This window comes from Parasteatoda tepidariorum, chromosome 6 (genome assembly GCF_982258835.1).
Source record: "Parasteatoda tepidariorum strain Cologne lab strain chromosome 6, Ptep-v5.0, whole genome shotgun sequence".
NCBI lineage: Eukaryota > Metazoa > Arthropoda > Arachnida > Araneae > Theridiidae > Parasteatoda > Parasteatoda tepidariorum.
This window is the reverse complement of record NC_141760.1, coordinates 98655411-98669994: the sequence shown is the minus strand read 5'-3', so window position 1 is coordinate 98669994 and position 14584 is coordinate 98655411. Positions and strand designations below refer to the sequence as shown.

Here is a 14584-nt window from a genome sequence, read left to right as displayed (position 1 = left end):
CACATAGGCTTAAAATTAATCCCACTTTCTGCGCATGTGCGTAATATTTTCCGATGATTATTTGATCACTTCCAACAGTTTGAGTAAGTGTATACATTTATTTGAATTATTTAATAGCCAATTCTTTTTCTAGAATGTATCATAACTCTATGTCATACCTGCCAACTCTTCCGGATTTTCCGGAAGATTTTATTTTTATATTTAAAGTGGTAGTAAATATATACTTTTTTTCTTTTATAAACTTAATTTTTAAATGATTTTGATCACCACTAATCTTACAAAAATCAAGCACATATATTAATGTGCGTTACTATCATGGTTGTCAACTTAAGGTTTCTCAAATACAACGTATTTGTTTGCTTAAAATTGAAGTTTTAATTCCATTTTAATACCACTGGAAAAAATGATAATGGAAAGGATTAAAAGTTGGCAGGTATGCTATGTATTCGACTATATCATAAATATATGGGTTCAAATAACATTTTCATGTGTGAAGAAATTAAAAACCCATTTTCAAGACAAAATTTTTTGTTTATAGATTCAGAAGGAAATATGTGTATTAAATATTTTTATGCAATAAATCTTATTATAAATTATTTAACTATGTTGCTTAAACCTATATTTTTTAATAAAATAATATTTTTTTTTACTGAAAAGTTTTATTCAGTTCAGAATGATCTTTAAAGCCGAAAATTAAAAAAAGAAATGTATTTGAAAGGAAAAGTTGAAGTGAATTACTTAATAGAGAGTACATTAATTGGGTAATTGCACTTCAAGAAGAAAAAGACCTCCCATACCCACACATGTGATCTATGACGTCAGCACCAGCTAATTTTCATCAGCAAAATGGAGTATTAAAGTTCAGCTAAATTTCTCTACCTAAGGTAGAATGTTAATTAATGATAAATAAATGAAACGCAGAGCCGTATCGCACATCGAATTAGTTGAAATATAATTCCTTTTAGTCTACTACTTTTAATTAACTTGGATTTAATATTTGTTTATGCATTTTACTGTAACCGTGATATAGTTTTGATTTGTGGTCTTGGCTACTTCGATGCATAATTAGTATAATTTTCCACATGGCCTTAAGTCTCTGTGTAAATATATAGTAGACGAATTGAAATCTTTGCGAAAGGATCTTCCTGAAAGAATTTAGAATGTAGCACTTAAGAGAACTTATACTTGACGGGTTTGGCTTACTCGAAATAGAATGAAAAGAGCAGTTGCTAATATAAAAAAATGCCACGTTTCAACAACCAATTAGGATCGTGACTCCCACACTACGTCACGTGCAGGTATCCCATTATCATTGCTAACAATGCAACAAGACAGTTTTAAATTTTTAATTCAAGCATTAATTAATATTTAAAACATATTCACTTTTAATTTAACTAATTAAAACAATATCCCGTTTATATTATGCAGCCATGATTTAACACAAGGTATCTCCTAGCTAATTACTTAGTTGTTGACTTTTATTAGCTATGACATTAATTATAACCTTAAATTATTTATTAATATCCAAAGATGCGAACACCAAGTAATATGTCTGGTAATATGCCAAGTATTTACGGCGTATTTATCTCAAAAAGATTAACTCCTCGAGGGACTGAATTGAATTGCTTTTAGGTTGTTGTTTTTTTTAAAAACTCTCTCTTCATATGAAATAAAGATTTTTTTAGGGAATAATGTGGCATACATTCATATAGAAAATCTGACTCTCTCACAATGAAAATCTGACTCTCTCACAATGGAAGATCGGACTCTGATCACAAGAGCTCATTATACTAATTAGGAAATTGGCGTAAAATTTTAACATGAAGAGGAGTCATATTTTAATGAATATAAGAAGTATTGAACTAATTTTGTAATACTTGTTACTTCACTAATAAAAGTTATTCTAACACAGCACATTCTGGGCTCACAAAATTTTATTAACATTGAGAATGATTAATCGATTTTAATAATTTTTGAAAAATCTCGCCAATTTGGAGATTTTTAAAATCGTTTAACAATTTTTGGAATATTTAAGCTACTTGTCAGCTCTAAAGGGATTCTAAATAAAATTTAACCATGCGTAATGTATATAATTTGAAATTATAATTTAGTTTACGGCATTTAAACTAGGTTTTTATTCATTATTTTTTTTATTTATTTACTTATTTATTTTTGGTGAAATAGAGTTTCAAAAAAACATCGTTAGTGACAGGCAGCCCATAAAAGGAAATACTACTAACTATTCTAAAAAAGAACACAATATAAGATACTATAAAATTATGTCATTAGAAACGTTGAAGGGCAAGAAACATCTATCCCTTTATTATTTGCATTTTTGTAAATGAAATTGGAATTAAACCGATCAACAATATAAACAGATAAACAGAATCTAAAATCTAGTGTAATAATGAGGGATTATTTGACACTATACAAAATAATTAATTACTCTAAAATATACACTGAAATTATTAAACATGAAGCAGAATAAATAGAAAACTGAATGTTATTAAAAACGTATTAATTTCTTATAAGCATTTAGATTTATTCAACCTTCATTTATTTGCAACACTTGAATGTTCAAAATAGGTTTGTTTTTCTAGGCACAAGCTCAAGATGACAGTTGTACCTTCAATATGGAAAAAGAACATCATCAACCAACCCACAATGAAATTCCTGTTTTTCATTATTGTCGCATCGATATTATTATACATTTTACAAGTAGAAATTCAACCTTTTACAAATGTTAGACAAGTCTTAACTTCTGAAGAACAACAGCCAGGTGAAAAATACATCATCGTATTTGAAGGAGGCAGTAAGAGTACAAGCATGCGTATATTTCATTTTATTTCCAATTCAAGTAAGTGTTTTCGGATTTGTACGCCAATTGTTTTTAAAAACTTTTAATTGGAGAATCATGCAGTGGAGATTTAGGGTCCTTTTTAGAGTTCATTTAATGTGAAAAAGTACATTTGAATATTGTTAATATAATACACTGTAAAAATTCCGGATAAATTACGGTATTAAGTACCAGCACTTTGAGTGCATAATCCGTAAAATCCACTTTTACCGTAATTTTTACAGTCATATTCATTTATTTAGAGTAATTCAGTGATTTTAATGCAATTATTACTGTAAAAAATGCGGTATTTCAGATTTTCTGACCCGCAACATGTTCCGGTAAAAACAGATTTTTACGGTAAAAAATACTGTTAAAGAATTAGTTTAGTTACCAGTTTTGACTTTTTATACTGACTGATAACGTTTCTTGCTGACCCATATTTATGATAGTCGGCGCGAAGGTTTAAATCTACTCTGCATCTGCCAGAATAGCATCGTACATTTCATTCATAACTTTATATTTGTGCGAAAAGCCAACGTATTCTTTTCTCTTAGGTGAAATCGCACTTAAAGGAGGATATTATGCAAAAACAGGAGGGCCTGGACTTACCAGTTTTGCTGATAAACCTTATAATGTATGTATTTCTGTTTTGTATTATCCTTTTATGCGATGAAATAATATTTTATCCGATGTGATAAAAAATATATTATATTGTAAATGTTTAATTGAATTAAATAGGGCACGATATATGGACGATATTTTAAGTTATGAAATCAGACACAAAAACGTACTTTCTCTGAATAAACATATCTTTTTTTCGACGAATTCGGATTTCTGACACCCAAAATATAGGGGTAGCCACAATCTGAAAGATATGGTCCCAATAGTTCTGTCCGGAGAGCGGTGCAAAGATTGGACCCCTCAATGTTAATTTTACTTTTCGTGTATTTCGCTTTATCTCTCTAGAACTTTTTATGTGAATTGAAAACTTTTTGCTCGCTATTATAAAAATTTTTCATCCGAGGATAATTTCATGCACAAAAAAGAAACTTTATTAAGTATTTGCCATTTTCTTATCATTTTATTTAAAATTGGTCGAAAAAAATCACATTCTAAAATTCAATATCTCAGGAACTGTTTTAACCGATTTCACTAAAATTTTGCCTTCTGCCATATAAAATTATATTCTTTAAAATGATATAAAAAATTCTACATTTTATAATTCAAAATTATTTCTACAAATGTTAAATAAAACAATAAAAAAGGCTAAATATTTACTAAAAAATATTTTTCGCAAGGAATTATCTTTGGATTAATCAATTTTATAATTGTGTGCAAGAAGTTGCTCTAAAATTTCTCGAGATATGGCGAAATACGCAAAAAGTTGATATTAACCCCTTAACGACCGGTAAATTTTCAAGAAAACGGTCATAAACGTTCCTATTTTTTTGGCTTTTGTATTTGTATTATGTATTTGATTAATGCTGCAAGTTGTTTAAAATAAACTAACTATCTACAATTAGGTTAAAAATATCCTGGTACTGCCATCGGGTGTGTAAAATGAGAAATAAAATGCTTTCCGGGCAAAAGAAATGAATTAGTTTTATTCTTATTGGCGCGTTACTACTGAACACTCCAGCCCGTCAATATCACGGGAGCGAGAAATAACGGGCGAAATCTCATCCCGTCATTTTCACGGGAGCGAGAAAGAAGGGGTTAAGAGGTAAAAACTCTCGGTTCTTGGAGGCTCTTTTCACCATTCAAAAGGACCATATTTCCCAGCTTGCGACTACCCCCTATGTTTTGGGGGTTTAGAAATCCAAATCCGTGGAATAAGAGATAAGTTGATTCCGAGAAAGTACGTTTTTGTGTCTGATTTCGTAACTTAAAATATCGTCTTCACTAATTTATTAGCATATTTGAGGTACCCTTTCAAATCATTATAACCGTAGCTGAACAACCGACCCAATTTTTGAGTTTACGACAGCTAATGTTCAACTCCATAACATTGCAATTTTGAGCTCAATCTAGAAGACAAGGGAACTATTAGATCAAGTAGGGGGAGAAATTTGCCTTTGTGGAGGACTTTTTGATGGAACCCGCTTATGCGTTACATTGAGATCAAAACTGCGAAAACCTCCCACGGTTAGCCTGAAAGCAAGGGGACCCTAACCCATGATCCGTCTACCACTGAGGATATTTTACGTCAGCATAACTGTGGTCGGTGTGAGCTGGATGCGTAGTTCGTATCGAACAGCCATCGCTGGGATTCGAGTCCAGTTCACCTCATAGAAAGACGAACGGTCTATCCTTTAAGCCACCATAGCTCCCTTCGAATCCTTAAGAATGAATGAATCCTTAAGAATCCTTAAGAATGAATGAATCCTTAAGAATCCTTAATGAATCCTTAAGAATTCATAAAATATTTTTCCATGAATATTAATTGATTTCATGCATAGCATACGGAACAAAAACTATAATATAACTCACAGTTTTTTTTTTTTTGTTACCTGTAGCCTATTATCTTCGAACTCAGTTTCTATCACATTTAAGTAATTAGTGAAGCAAATTAGCATATGGTGATCCCAATAACTGTAACAGCTATTTGCATTTTAGGTTGTAAAAAATGTCACTTTTTTACTAGAAAAAGCCGAAAATATAATACCATTTGAGAGATGGAGCGAAACTCCCGTAACACTAAAAGGCACTGCTGGACTCAGATCATTACCAAAACATGCATCGAATTCCATTTTGAAGGAGGTATATTTTTTGAACACTTAATTTATTTATTTGATCATTTATAATAGTCAAAAATAAACTTTAGTTGTTTGAAGTTTATCATAATTAATCGCAGTAAAATTTTCTAAATAGTACACAGTAATAATTTTAATGTAATGCAATTAGTTTCTAAGATATTAATAAATATTTTTACTGTCTTTTTGTAGGTAGAAAATATATTTAAAAATTCTTCCTTTGTGTGCAATGAAAATTGTGCTACTATAATATCAGGAGAGGATGAAGGTACGGATTATATCGCTTTTTGTAATTAATTTTTGTTCATTAAAATTGTAAACCAATAAATTTTAATGTAGCATAAATTGTAAAACTACAGAAAAATATTGAAATTAAGATGGAATATGCTTTGTAATACATATGAATGAAGCAAAATCCCTCAAATAAAACGTAAATAAACACCCTAAAGACGGACATACTATAGTTTCAGTTCCATAAATAAGAAAAATCTTCAGTGTCTGAACACAAAATGCCGTGTTTCGACACCAATGGAGATTCTTGTTTGTTGAACCAAAGCTATGTTCTTTTTTTGGGTCTATGAACCATGTTTTTTTTTGGCCTATATTTCTGCTTTATTCATATAGAAAACTATTTCTTTGCTCTAATTAAGATAACAATAAAAAATTATATAGAGTACTTTTTACTACATTTTCTTTGATATTATGACAATATTTGAAAAAAATTCTATAATTAATGAAAAATTATTTTTTTTCAGGATTATATGGATGGTATGCGTTAAATTTTTTATTAGGTAATATCTATACAATGATTATTGTTCGTGATATGTTAAAAAACCATTTATTGACTTAATCTAGGAATTAGTGATACTCGCATAAATGAAATTTTAAATTGTCATAATAATGTAATTCATTCTTCGACCCAAACTCATAGGGTGATTCCACGATGATGTGTAATTGGATATTATAATTTTAAACCAGTGTTTTTTTGTGAATATGTATTAAACTGTTCATAAATTAACATTTGGTTCAAAGTAATTGCAGTAATAGATACATATTTACGAAAATGTTTTGGCAAATATCTCAACTAATTCCTTGTGCCCCGAACTAACCACAACCGTGGAAAAGCCCTAAAATAATACCAATGATACCAAAATGATAAAATTAGACCAAATAATTACCAAATATCAAATTTCAAAAATTTTTGTTTTACTTTTTTGAGCCTGATCAATTTTTATTTTAATTTTTGGATGCATTTTTATTTTAACTTTCTGTCAGAAAAATTAGATTTGTTTTAGATTTTTATCTACAAATTCTCGAAAAAATTAAAAAGAAAATTACGCAGTATCAAATTATTTTAAATGTAAATCGCGAAACTGATCGAAGCAAATTAAAGCATTGACATTTTTATTGAAATAACAAAATAAATTAAGGAAACATTTAAAACATATTTACTGATATTAAGATAAAAATACTAGTTAGAAGTTTTTAACAATAAAATGACTAGCAAAAAATTCAGGACAAATTTTAATGCTGATGAAATACGAGAAAAAAGGATTGTTTTCTTTAAAAAAAATCAAAAATTTGTTCCGCATTTTGATTTGTATCTAAATTTTAGCTTTATCCCTTTGACACATAATTTTTTTAACCACATTTTCATCTTTTTGCTCATTTTTGTAGTAGTTTAGGTTGAAATAATTTTAAAAAATATTATATTTATCATTTTAATGGTTATGAAATACAACATGAAAAATTAAAATTACTTTTTTTGGATTTTATATTTTAGTAATAATATAATTCAGATTTTTTAAGTAACTCTTAGGCTGTTCTTCTATAATAAAAAGTGCGAAATATATTTTTTCTTATTATTAGAACGTTAAAAATGCATAGAAAAAAAGGATACCGGTGTCCCATTTGCGCCAAATGGTTCAAAAGCCTCTTCAATTAACTCAAACATGCTTTTTTCGTAAACATAACCCACATGAATACCCTAATATTTGAATCATCGGTAAAAAAAATTATTTTACTTTTAAATAAAATGTGTAGACTACCATAAATTTGATTAAAATTTTAGGTAGATTGAAAACTGATGGTTATTCAGCAGCATTTATAGAATTTGGAGGAGATTCCATACAATTAGCTTTCTCAACAGTTAATTTAGGTACTTTGAAATTAATAACGGATAACTATACATCTCTATTCAACGAATCAGATAAACCATTGGAAATATACTCTAAAAGGTAAGGATATTTTTTTTAACAGTATTTAAATTTTCGCTTCGATTTTAAATTACTGATAAAGTTTATAAAAATTCATGTTTACTTTGAAAGTAAAAAATAAATGTTAGAATTTCATTTTGTAGACGTTAAGCAAGTTATACTTTTTGATTTGTATCTAATTTTATAATAGTTATTTAGGTTTAGGCTATGAAACTACAAGACTATCAATTTTACAGTTGACAAGCGATGGCACAGGTAAGTTAAAAAGAATAATATCTTTAATAAATTGTACTGTGTCAAAAATGTATGCTAAATTTTCCAATATTAATTGCACTTAAGTCTAAATTTCTGTTTCTATTTAGCAATGGTGTTTTTAAATGATAATTTTGAGGTTGATATACAAAACACATCACTTAATTTTCAAGAAAACAGCCCATAAACACCTATTTATGTTACAGAAATTAAGTTAATTTCTGTAAAATAAATTTAATTAAGAAATTGACATTAATTAAAAATTTACATTCTGTTAAATTACTTGCACATAGCTTCGCTGAGATTGTAACGCAAATAATGAAACTACACTGTAAAAAATTTAGGATCAAATTAAGATAAAAAGTACCGATATTTAGTGTGCATCATCCGTAAAATCAATTCTATCGTAATATACAGTACAATAATATTTTTTAATTAGAATGATTTTGCGGTAATTTTCACTGTAAAAATTACGATATATCAGATTTTTTGTTTCGTAATATGTTCCAGTAAAAATTGATTATGCGGTAAAAACTACCGAGTCCCTGAGTGCCGGTACTTTTAATCATAATTTGATCAAGAATTTTTTTACAGTGTATAAGGCTTCTTCTATTTAATTTTTTTTAATTCTAAACAAATCTAAAAATCATAAATGGGATACTTTCTTAGGTATTGAACTACATGGAACCATGAAAGCTTCGACAAAAGTATAAAAAATGCATATCAGTAAAAATAAAAAATTTAAAAGAAGTAAATAAAACATGAAGTGCAGACTGAAATCTAAATATTTGATACTCTAGAATTATTTCGAACATATGGGGGAATTATAGGTCCACATAATACCCTCAGATTGATAATATTACCCACTTTCTCCAGAATTTATATTAATTTCTTTTACAGCAATGCATTTATGTATGAAATATAATGCAATGCAAGAGAACAAAAAAATAGAAAATAATTTAATTTTCGTCACACCTAAAACAAGAAAAGAACACAGAAAATTTTTCCAATCTTATGCCGCCTAATTTAATCGTTTTAAATATAACAAAATTAGAATTAAATTACAAATGTCTAATACTTTAAGTCATAACATATGAAATTCCAATGTTTTAGCTCTTTCGGAGAATGAAAACATCGCAATACTGTCCAGCCCTTGTATGAACCCTTCACACATTCAACTCTGGGTACAAAATGCAACCAGATATGTTGTCATGTGAGTTATTTTACAACTTCAGTTCATGAAAATAATATCTGCAAATTAACATATTATATTTACTTATCATGAATAATTGTCTTTTTCTTCTTAAAAAATTACATTTGGTATTTTTAACTTCAGAGAAAGTGAAATAAAATTAGTTTGCCTTCAAAATATTTCAATTTTGAATGAATTTTATAAAATTCGATTTAAGATTTAAAATCATTGCTAATTACAACATTCACCTCCTTGCAAGAGTCTAAGATATTTTGAAATGCGCTAGGCTAATTGGAATATTTTTCAATGTTTTCAGATATGCCTGGTAGAGCAAGGATTACTATAAGCCAGTTTATATTTCTTTTAATCGGAAAATCTGTGCAAAATTACTGAAGCTAAATTTGCTAAGAAATTTTGCAATAAAGCTTAAATAATATCATTTAATTTTGGGCATACAAAAAATTGCCTTAAACAAATCACGCTGACTAAGCTCTGAAGGAGAGTTTTTCGAACAAGTATATTTTTAGCCTAAATGTGTGTGAACTCACTGCAATTAGCCTAAAAAGGGTCAAACCGATTAAAAAGACAGATATTTTTTATAATTAGCCTAACTTGTTGACTTTAGTTGTCTGTAAAGAGCTGGATTTCAGCTTGCGACAAATATATTCGAATAAGAACTTAAATGCTTGTAGACCTGAAACAGAGTTCTCATTCATTTCTGATCTAAATTGCGCAATGGCAAATCCAGAAGTGAAGGGCCGGGATAGCCTGGTCGGTAGGGCGCTGGTCCCATATCCAAGAGGTCGTCGGTTCGATCCTCGCCGGCCGAAGACTCCCCGTGTAGTAAATGGTGACTGATGCACGTTAAATCTGTCGAGTCTCAAAGTCCTCCATGTTCCCACAACAAATCAATACCTCTGGGGGTACTGATCCAGGAGTTTCCTTGTCTTCTGGATTGGTTCAAAATTACAAGGCTACGGAGTTGAACGTTAGTAGTCGTAAACCCATGAAATTGGGTCGGCTGTTCAACGACGGTTATAAAATAAAATAAAATCCAGAAGTGAGAAATGTTTGTGAGTGACCAAGCCCATTACAAGTTTTTCAATCTTCGCATTCAGTAGGTAAAGTTAAATTTTGTACGAGCTATATTTTGGCTATACTACCACATTTATACGTATTGTTTTTTAAAGTATCACACTACATAAAATCTTTTATATTCTACTGGTAAGCAGTTTAATTTTGGTTTGCAACTTTGCGCCCTTTGTTCCTTTCATTAAATTTACCATTTTCCCCTTATTTATTTTACGTTAATTACATACCATTTTTTGCAGCGGCCAGAAAAGAGGTAATTTTAGTTATGAGCATTGTTACGAAAAAATCATGGAATTTCTTGGAGATACAGTGGAAAGGCCACCGAACTTAAATTATCATGACATTTACGCTATCAACATTAATATGGGAGAGCTCGGCGTTGTAAGTACGTGGCTTACTTTCAACTGCTTTTTTTTCCCATAAAAATATATAGGCTGTATATATTTTTTTATAAACTTCTTGATTTTTATTCATCAGGCGGAGACGACTCAAAATATACTGTCGATGAACTTGTGAAAACTTGCATTAAATTTTGCTCATCTGAGGCACCCGTTGTTGGAAAATTTTCGTGCCTCGACTGTACTTACTTAACAGCATTTTTACAGCATGGCTTAGGACTCAGTCATGAAAAAGAAATAACGGTAAGGAAAAAAAAGTGTCATTACTCAATTACTAAAGTCTTTAATAATTTAAAAGGAGTCTGAGTTTCTTATTAAACTAATCAAGAACTATGAACAAAATGTATTTAAAAAAATTCGACATTACTTGCTACATTAGTTCTGAATATTATAAATTTTTTGTAAATCGGATAAAAATGAAAGAAGTTATCATGCCTGCGAGTATAAAAACATTATAACATTATTTTGATAAATAATTCTATAACATGACCTTAATGCTTAGATCAAAACATTTTTTTTTGTGAATGAACTGGAATTGAACTGAATGTGGTGTTTAATAACGCAAGGTCTATAAAAAAGACATACAACACCAAACTAGTTTAACTGGATAGACATACCATTTGGATATATAGACTAGGAACTGGTTAATCATAAATAATGAATGGATAAGAAACCTTTGATCATGAACTAAGAATGAATAGGATCCTTTAGGACATGAACTGGATAAGAACCGTAAAATCATGAATTGGGACTGAATAAAATTATTTGATCAAGAAACTGAGAATGAATAGGATCCTTTAGGACGTGAACTAGAACTGGATAGGAACCGTAGACTCGTGAATTGGGGCTGGATAAGAAGCATTTGATCATGAATTGAGAATGAATAGGATCCTTTAGGCAGTGAACTGGATAGAAACAGTAGACTAATGAATTGGGGCTGGATAGGAAACATTTAAACATGAACTGAGAATGAATAGGATTCTTTTGGACTTGAACTAGAACTGTATAGGAGCATAAGACTCACTTTTAAGTTAGCGAAAGCTTTTTTATCCATACTTATGCAGGAATAAGCCATGTCATGTGCATGTCTCGTTCATGTGCGTTTCAAGTTATTCTTTTCGGAGATTGCTTTCAAAAACTGTTTTTTTTTTAAATTTCATTTAGTTCGTAAAAATTGTTGGCATCGACTTTGCTCAAGCAGTTTGATAATTTAAGAGGAAATTTACAGTGAATTTCTGATATAATTGCATACCTACATATTCATATTGAGGGTACCACTTCTTCACAATGTAGATTCCGTGATTCATTTCATACATAAGAATTGTTACCGTGCTTTTTAAAGATTTTTTTACCTTTGAGCTATTTAATTATTTTTAAAGTGTTTATTTTTGATCAAACAGTTTAGTTTTATACAAACAATATTGTTTGGACAAAATTAAAAATTTATGCAGTTCGTAAGATATACCTTGATTATTATTTGTGCTTCGTCATCAGCAATATGTTTATTGCTTTTAAATCATTGTATTATTTAATACTCTCCTTGCATTTTCTGAATAGAAAAAAATGAGGAAAACTCATTGCACTGAGAAAAAAGTTAGTCAAAATTACCAAAATACGGATGAAATTTATCATATATACCTCAATGGAAACATTAAAAACCTGAGTAGTTTTTACCGAAGCGCGTTGGTAATGATTTTGGTCAAATAAACAATAAAATATAGTTTTATACTCGTGATCAAGTTTGGTAAATACGATACAATTTGATAATTTTATCATGGAGAACAAGGCAAGAAAACCATTTATATGCTTAAATTTACGTTCCAGTTTTGTATTTTTTACTAAGTGTGTGGTAATAAGAGCTTTAAAATCAAAACCTGAATCTCCAGTAACCGTACCATATGAACGAAAAATTACCAAATGAATCATTTAAATATCATGTATTTAAGTTTTATTAACCAGAATTATGGTTTTTTTTAACAAAAATGCCTTTATAGTACAGTGCGGTAATTTTAATAGAATTTTTTTTTCTCCGTGTGTGATACTTTAAGGTTGTGAAATCTATGCCAACTTGTGAAAGCATTCTTCTACATTGTGCTTCAAATAACACACATGGATCACATTAAGATGATTTGCAACATTTGTGACTTCAAAACTGCAAAAGTAATTCTCTCCGCTTAGTATAGCGCAGAAATTTTAAAAATCTCTTATATGCAGTTGTGTAAGTTTTCTTAACTTCTAAAAACTATAATAATAAGAAAAGATAAAAAGCAACTTCTAGTATACGTATCTTCAACCGAACTGTTAGTTTGTAGGTTTTGTAGCAAGAGTCATAAATGACTACCGCACCGTAAGCCTAGTCAGCCTTACTAACAAAATTATTACGTTTAATCTTACAATACGCTACAATGCAATCATATAATCACGCATATATTTTTAAACATTTAGTAGTATTTGCTTTGAGGTAAGTTAAATTTCAATATGTATTCGTTTCTATCATAAATTAATACAGCTAAGAGAATAAATCTTTAAAGATTGTTTTATGTACAAATTTTATTATTTATATATGAGCTATATTTATATATGTTTAATAGTTTCAGAATAAAATTCACGGAATTGATGTAAGCTGGAGTTTGGGTGTGGCTCTCGATGTGGTGAAACAGTTATGATTCACACTTCAGTGGATATGCGATCCGTTGTCAAATAATTTAAACAATGTAAAAGATTTAGTTGTTTCTGCTTGTGTTCGTGTGTATATGTTGTGTTCGTGTGTTTTTTATATCGTTCATAATATTTAAAGTTTTAGTATTTAACTTGTTCGGTAATAATTATATACAACTAAATAATTTAGCTGAAATATTTAGAAGATTTGTAGAAAACTCAATTATTAAAATCAATTTTAAAAGATTTACAATGATTAAGAAAAAACATACAAACAAATTTATATTTTAAAACTACCAATAATTCAAAATAATAATTCAATATCAGACTATTTATCCAATAAAACATAAATATTTTCATTACATTTAACTCAGAAATTATATTTGTATACTTAATTAGTTAGCTACTTAACTAGTTAGATAATAAATTAGCCGTTAATTTATTAGTAATGACTTTTACAAACAAGTTTTAGTAAGTTAAGTTAATTAGGAACTGTATTAACCATAATTCTCTCAGAACTACCGAAACTAGCTGTTTCATATTATTTAAAATTTTAAACACCGTAATTCTTTCTATTTTATCTGTCATGCTAACTTAATCTAAACTTACTCTCAATGGGTCGAATCTTTAAATCCATTATAGATAACAGTTTTTGTTCAATTGAATTGTATATAATGTTTTATTTAATTGCATAAGGGTATGCCCATAAGTGGTGTCACACTTGGAGTATAAGGCAGTCACACATATTGATTAAAATTAAAACATTTCAAATCAACCTATAAAATATTTTTATATAATTAGTTTTTACATTTTTTTCATATGTTTCATTAAAGCAAGTGCACATCTAAACTTTATTGATATAAGGACGGCAAATATCATTAAAACTCATTGTTACAATTTAAAAATAAAATTTGAAATATGGTCTATAACTTGTGTTTTTTTCTGAACTGCTAGTACATTTTAATAGTGTTATGTAAAATAGTGTGACATGTGATAAGAAGAGTAGAAAAATATGATGAAGTGTGATACATTGTGACAAAGAGGAAAAGAAGATTAGACATATTAAAAAAAATCCTTTTTTATTTATGGAGGGTCCTCAATGTCTAAGTAAGATAGGCTGTGCCGAAGCAAACGATTATAGATAAAGGTCAGAAGACAAAATGCACAATTGCCCTAGTACATAA

The 14584-nt window shown here is 29.1% G+C and overlaps 1 protein-coding gene across 3 annotated transcripts; it reads left to right on the top strand.

The window, feature by feature from the left end:
• LOC107438620 (ectonucleoside triphosphate diphosphohydrolase 6) lies at positions 1-14326 on the top strand. 3 transcript variants are annotated; one of them, XM_071178349.2, is made up of 12 exons: positions 1-83; positions 2601-2857; positions 3394-3473; positions 5456-5599; positions 5785-5860; positions 6348-6383; positions 7664-7829; positions 7999-8063; positions 9174-9273; positions 10584-10729; positions 10822-10985; positions 13334-14326. In XM_071178349.2, the coding sequence occupies exons 2-12, from the start codon at positions 2614-2616 to the stop codon at positions 13406-13408; spliced, it is 1296 nt and encodes a 431-aa protein (XP_071034450.2). In that variant the 5' UTR covers positions 1-83; positions 2601-2613; the 3' UTR covers positions 13409-14326. The 3 variants fall into 3 exon arrangements, with proteins under 3 accessions (XP_071034450.2, XP_087022374.1, XP_071034451.2); XM_087166248.1 differs by lacking the exon at positions 6348-6383 and having other exon boundaries at positions 13334-13667; XM_071178350.2 differs by lacking the exon at positions 13334-14326 and having other exon boundaries at positions 10584-10725.
• The last annotated feature ends 258 nt before the right edge of the window (positions 14327-14584 follow it).

What these genes read in the sequence shown, in the direction of transcription:
- LOC107438620 (XM_071178349.2), top strand. Translation starts at nt 2,614, where the DNA reads ATGACAGTTGTACCTTCAATATGGAAAAAGAACATCATCAACCAACCC. An exon ending in CGAATTCCATTTTGAAGGAG is followed by an intron (nt 5,600 to 5,784) that starts GTATATTTTTTG and finishes GTCTTTTTGTAG; the next exon opens with GTAGAAAATATATTTAAAAA. An exon ending in AATATCAGGAGAGGATGAAG is followed by an intron (nt 5,861 to 6,347) that starts GTACGGATTATA and finishes ATTTTTTTTCAG; the next exon opens with GATTATATGGATGGTATGCG.